Source organism: Pipistrellus kuhlii, unplaced genomic scaffold, assembly GCF_014108245.1.
Source record: "Pipistrellus kuhlii isolate mPipKuh1 unplaced genomic scaffold, mPipKuh1.p scaffold_m20_p_1, whole genome shotgun sequence".
Classification (NCBI taxonomy): domain Eukaryota; kingdom Metazoa; phylum Chordata; class Mammalia; order Chiroptera; family Vespertilionidae; genus Pipistrellus; species Pipistrellus kuhlii.
The window spans coordinates 73,753,953-73,769,023 of NW_023425404.1; the positions used below are offsets into that span (position 1 = coordinate 73,753,953).

General features: G+C 37.0%; 1 protein-coding gene across 14 annotated transcripts in view; it reads right to left on the minus strand.

Moving 5' to 3' along the window:
• Positions 1–15,071, minus strand: part of RALGAPA1 (Ral GTPase activating protein catalytic subunit alpha 1) — a 224,591-nt gene that overhangs the window by 75,192 nt on the left and 134,328 nt on the right. For 13 of the 14 annotated variants that reach the window (XM_036451922.2, XM_036452055.2, XM_036451938.2 and 10 more), the window contains 4 exons: positions 14,818–14,886; positions 14,160–14,294; positions 13,587–13,770; positions 565–1,426 (listed from right to left, as the gene is read on the minus strand). In XM_036451922.2, the coding sequence (XP_036307815.1) occupies positions 565–1,426; positions 13,587–13,770; positions 14,160–14,294; positions 14,818–14,886 (1,250 nt within the window). The remainder of the gene's footprint in view (positions 1–564; positions 1,427–13,586; positions 13,771–14,159; positions 14,295–14,817; positions 14,887–15,071) is intronic. The other variant, XM_045585379.1, reaches the window with a different exon arrangement.

The following is a 15,071-nucleotide window of genomic DNA, read 5'->3' on the forward strand; positions in this document are numbered from 1 at the left end:
CTAACTATGGGGTTCACAGAGCTTCTAGGTTGGAGAACACATTCAATGTTCTGGGAGGGGAGCACACTTCAACTTCACAGAGACAGAAGCTCCTACACATGGGATCCTTCCAGACCTCACCCTATGTACCTCTTCATCTGGCTATATGTATCCTTTAACTATCCTTTATAATAAACTGGTAAATATAAGTAAATGTTTTGGAGCCATTAGAGCTAATAATCAAATCCAAGTACAGGGTTGTGGGAACCCGATTTGTAGCTGGTCAGTCAGAGTATGGGTGGCCCACAGAGGGGGCAGTCTTCAGGTCTGTGTGACTCCAGGCAGTGTTGGAACTGCATGGTGTGGAAAACCCACACATTTAGTATCAGAAGTGTTATGAATAAGAAAAAAGTTTTTCCTATTAGCTTCTGTGAAGGTTGGAAAAATAAGATTATTTTCAATTATATGCCCCATAATTTCTAAGTCAGATAGTGAGGAAGAGAACAGAGACTAAAATGCTTGATCAAAAGATAAGAAGACTAATGTATAAAAAGAAATTAAGAAAAACTTCTGCTTTATTCTTACCTTTTGTCCCAGGAATTCATTCCCAATATACTAAGAAGCAATCTGCAATAATAAAATGCTGACTGAGGCTTTTGAGGTGCTGGTTCATCTTGCTCCACAGCTTTCAAGTTTAAGTCATTAAAGTGTTTCTCAACAAATTCTTTTTCCTCTGTATGTTGCTTAAGGATAGCATTAATAACATCATTTTCCTGTTTTTCAGAAATGCACACAGGTTGTGGAGCAGGAATATTAAGTGAAATTCCAGTTCTCTGTAAGCATTCAGGACTGGTTACACCTAAATACTGCAAAAGCTCATCAAGAACATCTTCATCATCTCTGATTGTATCCCAAGTTGGTACAGTTTCTCTAAATCTTTTAAACTGACAGGAAATCCCATCTTTTACTGTTATATCTTCTAAGCATTCCGTAGATGTAGGTGGCTCTTCTGGCTTCTCTTGGTGAGACAATGAAAGTATGAGAGATGTAGGTTCTGACAAGCCACTTACAGGAGGTGGTCCATATAGGATAGCAGAATCCCATGAATATTTTCCAGAAAGATCACGTACTATGATTCTGACATTTGAATTGGCTGATGCAAGACCAGCAGATAAACCTCCTCCAGGTATACTCTCTTCTGATCTGATCTGAATACAGGACACTAAAGTTGTATTGTTCAACACAAAGAACTGGATATTTGGACTCTCAAAGAGTTCAGGAGAAAGTTCAGTACTTTCACTGTAGTGATTGTCATGATTTTCACACACCTGACTTGTTAACATAGCAGGACCACCACTCATTGGATAATGGCCCAAGTGATTTACCAGATGTGTAATAACAGTGCGAGCAGCTATAGAAATTAATCCTTGTTGCATTTGAGTTTTCACTAGAAAAAAAAAAAAAAAGTGAGTAAAAATCTGTTGTTTCTAGGATGTCATATAACAATGAGACATTGGACAACCAATAGCGACATTATCAAAACTGCACTCCAATACTTCAGTAATTATTAATATTCCCAATTTAGACGTATTACAGAAACAACAGCAAATAACAAAACTGTTCTTTAGTAAAGTTTTGCTGTTAATTTTATAAAGAGCCCTTTCTGAAAATGTTGCTTATGGATTCTTAATTTAAATTTAAGTCTTTAAATGTACATCATGCCTTAAAAGAAGGATCAGAAGTATTAGAAATCACTTGAAATCACTTAGCACATAGATTAGAAAGCCAATGAAATCCAACTGATAAGTTTATCTCATAAGCAGACTCAGAACAGTTTGCAGCATGCCTTAAATGTTACTTAATTATGGCTTTTATCAATGATGTAAAAGTTTCAGAGAAAACTGATCTTTCACTAAACTTTAAGAGTTGTGATCAATTTAAACAGTGAGTTAGTGTAGCCAATACATAATTAAAAAGCTTTATTTTAAAGAAAAAAGTATTTTATGGATCTGCATATGTCCCCCCCGCCGCCCCCCCCCCCCCAAGTATCGTTCAGGATATTGTGGTCTAGTCTGAGCAGTTAGTTGTATGTAAGAAGCATTTCCACCCCCTTGCTTAAGCACATTAGAGAAAGCAAATAGATTAGGAGCATATCCATGTGAGTAACTTAAAAAAAAAAAAAAATCACAGGAAACAGTAAAAAAAAGAAAAAGCTCAAAAATCATTGCAATAGGAGGCATGAAAAGGCAGGGTGCCTAATGGCAGAACCAAAAGAAGGAAAAGAGAGGGGACAAAGAAGACAAAGAACACAGAAAGAGGGTGTAAAGGGAGGAAGGAAGAAGTGGAGATAGACAATAAGTTGTCAGAGTCCACTAGTCCAAGAATGCCACTGTCATTCTAAGGAGAGCTGATGTGGAAACCCGTTTTGGAATGAGTGGTGTCACGAAGTGGAACAATTTAGTGATGTTTAACTTGACACTTTTCACCTGGGAGATGGAAGGAGAGCTGCCCCTGGTAAATAAGTATAATCATTCATGCAAAAAGAGGACTTTGGTTGGTTGTTTGTGTGCTTATAGTATTCTGGTCTTATTTATTGACATGATTCAGAATGATTGTGTCTCTGAATTTACAGAGTGATCAGAATACTGTTTATTTTCTGAAAGTTAGTCTTTTGGGAATACTATAGTCTAGCTGCCAGAATAAATATAGGTTGATCAAAGTATTATCTATATTCAATAAATTCCTTAATTTTAAGTGTATTTTATGATGAATTTTGGTAACTGTATAGAACTGTGTAACCACCAACATAATCAATATATAGTAAAATTACTACATGAAAAACGGATAAATCTATTCTAGCTAGTTTGGCACAATGGATAGAGCGTTGGCCCACAGACCAGAGTCCCAGGTTCAATTTTGGTCAAGGGCACGTAACTTGGTTGCATGCTCCTCCCCGGATTGGGCCCTGGTTGGGGCACATGCAGGAGGCAACCAACCGATGTGTTTCTCTCACATAGATGTTTCTTTCTGTCTTTCCCTTTCTATTCCACTCTCTAAAATAGGGGTGTCGAACTCAATCAGAGAAGGGGCCAAAATCTAAAATCCAGCCTAAATCGCGGGCCGAATGGTTTACTGAACAGTCATAAACTGTCATTGTGATGGAAACGCAGCGGAGTACAGTGATGACAGCGCGGTGCGGGCCACATTGCAAGGCCTGGAGGGACAGATTTGGCCCGCGGGCCTTGTGTTTGACACATGTGCTCTAAAAGATCAGTGAAAAAATATTCTTGGGTGAGGATTTAAAAAAAGAAAGAAAAAAGGATAAATCTCAGTTTATGTAAATTATTATCTCAACTAGGGGCCCGGTGCATAAAATTTATGCACGGGGAGAGGAGGGTATGGGGTTTCCCTCAGCTCAGCCTGCACCCTCTCCAACTGGGGAAACCTTGGGGGACATCCCTCTTGCAATCTGGGACTGCTGGCTTCTAACTGTTCACCTGCCTGTCTGATTGTCCCTCTGTCTGCCTGCCTGACTGCCCTCCCCTGCAAATCTGATCTTGCCCCCAACTGCCCTCCCCTACTGGCCTGATCTCGCCTGCAACTGCCTTTTGCCTGCCTGAGCACCCTCAACTGCTCTCCCCTACCGGCCTGATTGCCTCTAACCCCCTGCTGGCCTGATCTTGCCCCCAACTGCCCTTTTCTGCCGACCTGATTGCCCCTAACTACCTCTGCCTCAGCCCCCACCACCATGGCTTTGTCTGAAAGGAAGTTGGACTTCTGGAAGATGGACAGTCGACCCAGTCTAATTAGCATAATACCCTTGTAGTAGTATAGATATATAGGATAGGATTGCTTAACTGGGGGTGGAAATCCTTTTCCAGCAGGAGATGCTCTTGGCAGACAAAAACACATAATCCCTGTATCTGGACTGATAGCCAGTCACATGAACTATACTAGGAAGCCAGTCATGACAAAATTGAATTGCTTTCTTACACTATACCAAACAGCTGTTGCTTTTAAAATCCCTCATCAGCCCCTACCTTAGGTTCTGCCTTCAAAGTTCACCCAGATTAGCTTCTGATTGCTCGGTTTCTTTGCCAGTCAGCGTCAAAAGCTCCACCTCCTAGACAGCCATTGGCAATTCGCACTTCACCCAGATTTGGTTCTGATTCATTGGTTTGTATGCTAATCAGTGTCAAAAGCTCTGACTCCTAGGCAGCCACTGGCTCCTGGCACTTCACCCAGATTTGGTTCTGATTGGTCAGTTTCTATGCCAGTCAGTGCCTCAGGGCCTATCTCGGGGCCTGATCAAAGAGGCAGGGCTGATCAGCAGCCCCCATGTAGGCCCAGAGAGAAACAGAGGCATGGCTGCTGCTGAAGCCAGGAGAGAAAGATAGAGGCAATGGCTGATCAACAGCTGCCATGGAGGCTGGGGATCAGGCCTTGCCTCTCTCTGCAGGCCTCTCTCTGGGCCTGATCCAGAGCCCCCTTGGTAGTCAGTGCCATGGCAACCTAGCATTGACTTCTGGTGTTTGGTGGAGCCCTGGTCATTAAGGACCCTGGCTTGCTCTCTATATTAAGTAAAACCAATTTTAAAAGTTTATAAGGAGACTCAATTGTGCATTGCTGGTGATTACTTACTTTATTAAAAAAAAAAAAAAAAAAAAAAAAAAAAAAAAGGCAAGAGAGCTCTGGCAGATGCTGCCAAATGGTTAGAGTGTGAGCCTGTGCACAGGAGGTTAGCAGGTTTGATTTTGCGTCAAGGGCATATATTAGGTCTAGTAATAATTAATGTCGTTTTCTAATACTTTTTTAAATCGAATTTATTTAAACAATACAACAAAATTTAATCAACAATATAGTTGCCGTTGTTTTCTACTACTTGTGCCCAACGCTCAGGAAGCATTTTAATCCCTCTGTTGTAAAATTCTTGTGATTTTGATGCAAAAAATTTGGTCAATGCATTTTTGAGGCATTCTTCATTATTAAATTTTTTTCCAAGAAGAAAGTTTTGCAAAGAACGAAACAAATGGTAATCGGAAGGGGCAATATCAGGAGAATATGCAGGTTGAGGGAGAACTTCCCATTCCAACTGGTGCAGTTTTTCAGCAGTGATTCTTGCAGTATGCGGTCGTGCGTTATCGTGGTGAAGAATTACGCCCTTCCGATTAATCAGCGCGGGTTCTTTTTCTCTTAAAACTTGGGCTACCCTTTCCAATTGGGCACTATACACTGCACTTGTAATGGTTTGGGTAGATGATAAAAGTTCATAATGAAGAATTCCTTTAAAATTCCACCAAACACACATCACTTTTTGCGCATGCAAGTCAGGTTTTGGCGTGGGCTGCAGAGCCTCATTTTTGTCCAACCATTGAGGTCGCCTTTTCAAATTAACATACAGCACCCACTCTTCATCTCCGGTAACAATTTGCTCTAAAAACGGCAAACGGTTTTGATGAGAGAGGAGCGAACTGCAAATTGTGACTCTTTGATTAAGGTTGTTGTCGGTCAACTCATGAGGAACCCATTTTCCAAACTTTTGGACTCTGCCAAGTGCACGCAAATGATTGGAAATTGTTTTTTCTGAACAATTTAAAGTTGTCGCAAGCTCTTGTTGGGTAATTTGAGGATTTTGCACCAAAAGAGCTTGAAGAGCTTCTTGATCAAAATTGGGCACACGGCCTTGACCACTCTTGTCATCTAACGAAAAATTTCCCTCGCGAAATTTCTCAAACCAACGCTGGCATTTTCTGGCGCTAACTGCATCTTGACCAAGAGTACTACAGATGTTTTTTGCAGCCTCACTTGCTTTTCTTCCTAATTGGAACTCGTAAAGCATGCAGTGCCGAATATGCTCTTCATCCGCCATCTTCTTAGCCCTAGTTTTGCAACAAAAACCAAACCAAACACAAACTTTTTCAAGCAAAACTTGTTAATTGCACTTCACACGTTCTGTAGATACCACGTGTTTGAAGGTTATGTCAATACAAGTCAACACCAAGCAAGATTTTAAACGAATGTTTAAAACGACATTAATTATTACTAGACCCGATACCTGGGTTGCATGTTCCAGGCGTGTTCAGGAGGCAACCAATTGATGTTTCTTTCCCTCTCTATCCCTCTCTTCCACTCTCTCTAAAAAATTAATGGGAAAAAATGGAGTGAAGATTAACAATAGCAACAAAAGGCAAGAGTGAACAGTTACATTTTCAAGGATATAGCCATAAAGATTCAGAACCAACACCACTGGGTATAGGCAGAGTTAAGCAACAAACCAGCCACTAATATTAATAACAGCATCTCCATAATTCCACTCTATAAAAGAACAGTTTTCTTTGTTTGGCTATGGTTGATTTTGAAATGTTGCCAAGAATCAAAATTTCAATCTTCTTCCATTATTAATCAAGTTTTATGTCTACATAGATGTCGATATGAACACTTTTCAGTTTACGTAAAAACTCAATTACACTGAGCTGTTCCAGCCATTACCGTATTTTTCGGACCATAAGACACACTTCCCCCCCCCCCCCAGAAGTGGGGGGAAAAAGTCCCTGCGTCTTACGGTCTAAATATAGCCTACACATATACTTTTTAAAAAAAAGTTTTTTTACTTGCCCGGCTCTGTGTGGTCTCTGTGTGCTTGCCCGGCTCTAAAATGGTTCTAAATGCTGCTGTTTACTTTACATACAGGGTTGATTACATGTGTTTATGACTGTGATGTTGGGTTTTAATGCACATAAAATATTTTAGGACACTATTTGTTTCAGAATCTTTTTTTCTTCATTTCCCTTCTCTAAAAACTGGTGCGTCTTATGGTCCGGAGCATCTTATGGTCCGAAAAATACGGTATATTTATGGCTAGTTCTGAAAATCAGTTATTTAGCACTAGAGAACAACACTAAACAATTAAACTTAATTCAGTTCTACATTTTTAAGACTATAAGCAAAGTAAAAAGATATGTCACTAGCCGATGAGAAACAGAGGGGTAGCTTGCTTTTTCTTCTCTATCACTTAGAGTATAATAAATATTAACACTGTAAGGGGCCTTATAGACACTCTAGCCAGTACTTATTTTGTACTTGAGGGCAAATAGGTTCACAGAAGTTAAGTGATATGCCTGTTTTCTATAGAAGATTTTACATTAGTATGAGTCTTTTGCTTCCCAGTACAGTGTTATGTCCATCTTTACTACAACTCTGACTTTCATATGTTTTTTCCCTTTTGTTCAACTGCCTTTTCTTTTGGCAAATCACTATAACATATGCAAACCCTGAATTTAATTTTTTTCTATGTAGAGTAACTTCAAAAAGCATTACTTAGCATAAATTACTAAATATATGGCCATTATCAACTGAAAACACTCGTTTAGATAAGACTAAATTTATTTTAAACTAGAGACCTAGTGCATGGATTTGTGCACCAGGGGGTCTCTTGGCCTGGCTTGTGGGGATCGGGCTGAAACCAGCAGTCCAACATTCCCCTAGTCACGGTCTGCCAGGGGGTGCATGCATCTATAGTATGCATAGAAGATCTTTGGTTACTCTCTTCCTGCCTTGTCCCCTTTTCTCTGAGTTTCATCAGTCTGTTCCATGTTTCCATGCCTGTGGATTCTGCTCCTGTGTTGAGTGTCTTCCCCCTCATGGTCAGTACACATCATAGGTACTGGCCCGTTGAGCAGTAGCTTAGGCTTTTATATATAAATGGTAATAAAACATAATTGAATATTTAAAAATTTTTTATGTAGGAAAATACTTTTCTGTTCTTTATTTTCTTTTTTATTTTAAATAGGCTTAAAAAGGTGATTTGTATTTTTTGTTTCTTTTCAACACAAAAGCAAATGATCTTTGTTTATAGTTAAACCAGGGCAATGGGAACAATAGTTCTTTCTGATTCAAATTCTCTAGACAGCATTCCTTTTGCAAGTTTACAGATGAGCAAACCTCACATGCTAATTAGAACCCATGGACCTTTGTTTTCAAATTAAAGAACACACACACGTTTTATTGATTTTTAGAGAAACAGGAATGAAGAGAGAGAGAGGGAGAGAGAGAAAGAAACATTGATGGGCTGCCTCCTGCATGGCCTCCACCAGGGATAGAGCCTACAAACTGGGCATGTGCCCTGACCAGAAATCGAACCCATGACCTCTTGGTGGATGGGTTGACACTCAACCACTGAGCCACATCGGCTGGGCGTTACCTGTTTTATTTAAGCAGAGAATCATTTTTGCAGAAGCAAGAAGAGTATAATTTAATAGAAATAGATCACAGAAAATAGAGAATTCTTGATGTCTCTGACTTGCTCTGTAATCATGGACAAATTATATAAACTCTAAGACCTATTTTTCTCTAAGAGTAACAGACTTTTTGTAAAAATAAACTGAAACTCATATACAAAGTTAGAAATAACAAAATAATATAAGTCCTTCAATTTTGAGAGCATTATAAACAACGTAAGTTTTATGAGTTCCTTTTTAAAATCTGCTTATCAACCAATTGTATGAATGAACCAACTCTTTCCCTAAGTCTAGGTACCAGACCAGCTAGAGATTCTCTTCCCAAAGGAAGCAGTAGTGGGAATGCAATATAAATGAGTTTGTTCACAAATCTGTCATAATTATTCATATTATTCATATTAAAAACACATTCAAATTTCAGATATAGGCAAAAGCATTTTCTTTCCTAAGTAGTTTCTCTAAATTTAGAATATATAAATACAAAACGATAAAAATCTCTCAACTTTTTTATTGGGAGGATAGATTTATTTAGATATATTTTTGAGTTATCAACTATAGAACCTACATATCTCTCTTCTATAAATATGTTTCGATATAAAGAAAACATGAAATGCTCTAATTTAGAAATTCAAAATAAAATTCTAAACTAACTGGCCTTGTAAGAATATGTAAAACGAAGATATCGATGCTGCTAAGGCTTTGTGTAACTAGGATTCATTTAAAAAGTCTATTCAGGGTTGTCTTTTCAGATTGTCAGATTAAACAAACCTAACAGCATTTGCAGCAAACCCATAATTATAGATTATTATGGCATACAAAAGCAACAAGACATAAAAAGCTGCTGCAATTCACTGCACTCTAATAGAACATGCAGAGGAAGTTAATTTTGGCAAATGCTTTAAATATTAGCTTTGCATAATATGTATAGGTGAAACTATAATTAGGACAGAATGAATTCTTTGGAGCCTCCTTTCACTCCGACTCTGCAAATGATGACTTTTTGCTAATAAGACTACTGCCATTTGACAAAAAGCCAACTTAACTACCTCTCTTTATTCTTTAGTAAATTTAATAATTACAGCTACTCCTGCCAATAGTTCTGAAATCAGACTTGTTCAATCCAATACTGAGCTTATTAGGGACACTCTATGTTTAGAAATCTTTGGCTAAAAAAGTACTTGAAGATGATGAAGCATGCCTTAGACAAGGGCACAATGATTAGTCATTTTCTCCACATTAAAAAACCCAAAATGCAGCATGTAGTCACCACAGATCACAGAATCACCTGCTGTTAGTTCACAGCTGTTCCTAAAAGCTTCTGCATTTATCTGGTCCGTAATACCTTTAAGAAAGTCCAAAAGGAATAACTGAATACATTTAGAGAATAGTACTCCATAGAGTATCTGGTACCAATATAAAGCTCATCTATTTAAATTTATACCTTTCTGTCTTTAAAATGACTGTTGTTAACAGTACAGTAAATTTGGGTTGAAATACAATAAAACTTGCTTTACATAGTAAACCATTTATTTCACTGTTTAAGAAATATACTACACTGCCCTTAATCAAACTTTTATCATTTTACACCTTTAAAAATGCAAAAACTGTGCCCACCAATAGACGAGTGGATAAAAAAGCTATAACATATCCTATCCTATATAATAAAAGGCTAACATGCAAAATGACTGAAGGACAGAACAACTGGTCGCTATGATGTGCACTGACCACCAGGGGGAATATGCTCAACACAGGAGCTGCCCCTGGTGGTCAGTGCACTCGCACAGGGGGAGCCCTGCTCAGCCAGAAGCCGGGCTCCTGAATGGCTTAGGCCCACTCCCTATGGATATCCCCAGAGGGCTCCTGGACCGTGAGAGGACACAGGCCAGTCTGAGGAAACCCCTACCCCAAGAGCACGAATTTTGTGCACCAGGCCTCTAGTACATATAATAAAAGGCTAATATGCAAAGCAACCAAATGGCAGAACAACCAGTCGCTACGACACACACTGACCACCAGGGGACAGATGCTCAATTCAGGAGCTTCCCCCTGGTGGTCAGTGTGCTCCCACAGCCAGAAGCTCCTGCCTCAGAGGCAGTACTAAGCATGTCCTACTGATGGCTTAGTGCACAAATTTCATGCACTGGGCCGTGTATGTGTGTGTGTGTGTGTGTGTGTGTGTGTGTTGCGCATGCACACACAGTCATAAAAAAGAATAAAATCTTACAATTTCTGGCAGAATAGATGGACCTATAGAGTATTATGCTAAGTGAAATAAGTCAGAGAATCAAGTACCATGTGATTTCACTTATATGAGGACTCTAAAGAACAAAATAAACAAAGAAACAGAAACAGACTCACAGACAAGAAACAAATTTATAGTTGCCAGAGTGGAGGGGGTCGGGGGACTGGTGAAAAAGGTGAAGATATTAGGAAGTACAAACCAGTGGTTATAAAATAGTTATGGGGATGTAAAATACAGCATAGGAAATATAGTCAATAATATTATAATAACTAAGAATGGTGCTAGGTGGGTACTTGAAATACTGGGGGGGAAGGGGTCCACTCTGTAAATTAAAATTTTCTAACCACCATATGCTGTATATCTGAAACTAATATAAAATAATAGTGAATGTCAATTTTATTGGAAAATACATTTTTAATGCAAAAGGCAACTAACTTTTTCACAGAACTTTGTTTTTAGATAAAATACTCTATTTTACTATGCCAGATCTATAAAAATAATTATAAGTTGAGATATTATTTTCTAAATATTTTGTACTGTCCAATATACCTCTATTATATCTGAACAATTTCATTTGTATATTATGTGGTAGACAAATTATTACCAACCTGTGATCACTACTATGATCACATCCTAGATATTTTAATAATTTGTAACTATTCTGCATTTAGAACTCAAACTCTTCTTTAATAGCTTACTCCTTAACCACAACCTCCTAGTCTAGTGATTTCCCAATTTGTTTTGTAGAGTCCTTGGAGATGGATAAGACAGAAGTCAGTAGAATCCCAGCCACTATCCTGCTGCAGCTCTAGTTTAAAGAGTTTTACAAACGGCTTCCTTGTGAATTTTACTTGAAGAGGTTTCACTGCTTAAAAACTCATTTTAAAAACCACTGTCCGAACATACTGATTCCCTCTTCAACTTTGGCTGCATATTTATCACCTGCAACGCTTTTAAAAATCCCAGCAATCTCAGATTGCTTTAATATATTTTTAAATAATATATTTAATAAATTGTTTTAATATATTAAAACCTTTACTGACAGGATGAGAGCATCCTAATATGAAACCAAGGCTGAGAATCATTGTTCTAACTTCTTATTACTAACCACATTTACTTTCTGACTCACTGGATCACTCCATTTTCTTCCAATTTATTAGCCATTTCCTAGCATCAGGTAAATCCTTACCAAGCTTAGATCCATGGTTACACCATATATCAATATTTTTAAAGTCATAGTTTGTGTTTCTGCCATATTCACCTTACTGGTTGGTGCAAACAAAACTCTGTAGTTTTTATTTTCTTTCAGGCCCTCAAAAACTTCTCTCAATCCCCTTAGTTTACTTCCATCTTATTTTTTCTGGTTTCAAAAGAAGGGCTAATGTTAGCATCTATACTCTCCAGTTCACCTGTCAGGAACTTCACTCTACTAATGCTGATCACCTTCCTATTTTCCGTCTCAGCTTTTTCAACTTATAATTAATTTCAACTCTTTTAATCCTTAAAAAATCCCTTAACCCAAATCATCCTTTAGCTTACCTACTGTTTTATCACTTTTCTTTTCTTTCTTTTTTTTTTTTTTTAAATAGTCAAGCTTCTTTAAAGAGTAGTTTTGACAGATGGCTCTATAATACTTCCTTAACTCCTTTTTGTTTCTGAACCCATAGACATCCGCTTCTGCCTCCTACTTCTCTGCTGAAACTAAAGCAGACATACTTGTCAGTGTTTTATACTTGACCTCTCTATCATTTAATAGTGCTGGCCAATCTTTTAAAAATCTTTCTCTTCTCTTTGTTTCTGAAAAATTACTCTCTCCTGTTTTTTCCTTCCTTTCCCACTTTTTCTCCTCAGAACACACACACACACACACACACACACACACACACACAATATATATATATATATATATATATATATATATATATATATATATATATATATATATATATATATACCTAACAGAGACCTCTCCGCTAAGATCTAGACCTATATATACAACAAACGGTCTACTATATATCTTAACGCAAATACCCCAATGTGAATCCCTCCAATTAAGCCCTCCTCTTTACCCCTTCCAAGCCTCTGAACTCTCTCATGTTCTTGGTCTACTCTGGGGAAAATCTATCTAATTTAAGCCTTTTACAACTCTTGCTTGGACTATTGCAACAACCTCAAATTTGTTTCTCTACTCCTGAGTTAACCTCCCTAAAATTAGTCTAACATACGAGAGCAGCAAACTTCTCTGTAAGGGGCCAGACAAAATATTTTCTGCTTCATGGCCATAAAATCTCTGTTGCAACTACTCAACACTAGTGTTTTTGCACAAAAGCAGCCATAATGATACATAAATGAACCACATGGAGATGTCCCAATAAAACCTTATTTTATAGAAACAGGTGGCAGGTGTGGGCCATAATTTGCCAACTCCTGTAAAATATTGTCAAAGCGCTCTTAATACTAACTTTATCACATATATCACCTCTTTAACCCCTTCAATAAACTGGGTTCCTCTGAGCTACCACTGTATCCTGAATGCACTTTTATTTTTATACTCATAAGGTTATTTGTTCACATCTTTGTCTTACCCTTATATCAAATAGTAAACTCTGAATGTAGAAGCAATGTGGCTTTAAAAATACCTTATTGAGTTCACTATGGACCAAGAACCGTGCAAAAAGTTTTATATATATTATTTTATTTAGTACTTAAAATGACCTTATGAGGAAATAAATATTATCCCCACTTTATAAATAAGAATACAGACATAATTACTTAGCTATTTAATGAGAGTCAAAATTCAGCAGCATGCCTGTCAGACTCCAAAGCTAAATCTCTTATTTAATTATAGAAATCCTATGACATAGAAAGTAAAATATCAAAAAGAATTTATTAGAATAACTTAGCTAGAAGTATAAAGGGAATGTCATCACATGCAATCTTAGCAATTGTGTATATAAAGTTATTTCTTAAACTGAAAATAAAATTTGCAGTAATATACATGGTGAAGTAAACAACTACAAAGTAAAACATGTATTATCCATCCTCAGCCATCATTTCTACCCAAGGCCTCAAATCATGCCTTGAGAGAACCCAAATAACAATACTGTCCTGAAGAAAATCCGTTTTACCTTCTGTTACTGGTTGGAGTTTAGAAGACCGTTCTGAATCAGGAGAATGCAAAGGTTCAGGTTCTTTCAGACTTTCCAAAGGCAAAAAGGGATCATAATCCACAGATGCCAGGTCTGATAGGCTTATTGGAAAATACTTTGGATTGCTAAAACATTGAGCTCCATAAACACATCCATGTAATACCTGAAAATGCAGGGGGAAACATACAAGATTTCCTTTTCAGTAAAAATAAATAAAGTAAAAAGAGAAAAAAGTCCACTGGTAATGCAAAAGCTTAACAAAATTTTAAATAATTTAAAACTTAGCTCTTTGGTCATGGTAAAATTTAATACCTCTTAAGAAGAAGTAAAATTTAACTAGTGATGCTTATATTCAACAAAGATTTGACTCTTCAAAATCTGGCAATAAAATAATCGTGTACTATAGAAACTACTTTTTAGTAATCAAGATACTGTAAGATAAATTTATGTTCTTATAAAATACCTAGTCTAAATGAAAACACTAAGAATGTTATTTCTTTAGGTTTTATAAACCCTTGGTTACCAAGTAAATAATAAAGCAAAGAAGTTTACCTTATAAATGCAATTGAGGACTGACTTTTCTATTTTATTATTTTCTGCTCCTGTAGTATGGACTGGTTGGAGCAGTGTCTTTAGGGGCAAGGCCATGATCCAGTCCAGAAGGCACAGAAGTAAAGATACCACCAACTGCAACAACAAAAAGATCATTATTATTGTCAACTCATAAAGTAAGAGTTTAATACTTAACAGAATTTCACCAACTAATTTTTGATTAATCCTCACCAGGATATTTCCCTCTGTTAATTTTTACAGAGAAAATACAACTTGTTACACTTAATAGAAAGTATATCTCACATTATAGTCTATTTTAATTAATTTATTTATCTTTATTATTGAAAGTATTATATATGTCCCACTTTCCCTCCATTAATTCCCTTCAGTTAGTCTCCGCCCCCTGCCCCAGGCTTTCATCACTAATTGTCTGTGTCCATGGGCTATGCATCTTACATACAAGGTCTTTGGTTGATTACCTCATACTCACCTATCCTCCCCTGCCTTCCCTCTGAGATTCCACACTGTTCCATGACAGTCCATTTTAAATACAAGATGAATTAATATTTACCATATAAATATATATAACTTTGCAATTTAAAAATATAAGTATTTTACTATGTAAGAATATTAAATAGCAAAAAATGTTTTTAATTACCCTCTTGTCCATTTCATAAGATGAAGCTTCTGTACTTGGCAAAAGATGGGTAATAGTGGCTATCAGAATCTATAGTCAAAAAGTAAAAAAAAAAAGCACAAAATATATTAAACTAATGTTCATTCTAAAACATTACTGTTAATGTAAAAATAATATAAAATCTATTGCTGCAAGGTTATTCTGAAACATTAACACTTTTATTTCAAGGTAATTTTTAATGTGTAAGCTTTTCAAGTATATTAACTATCAATTAT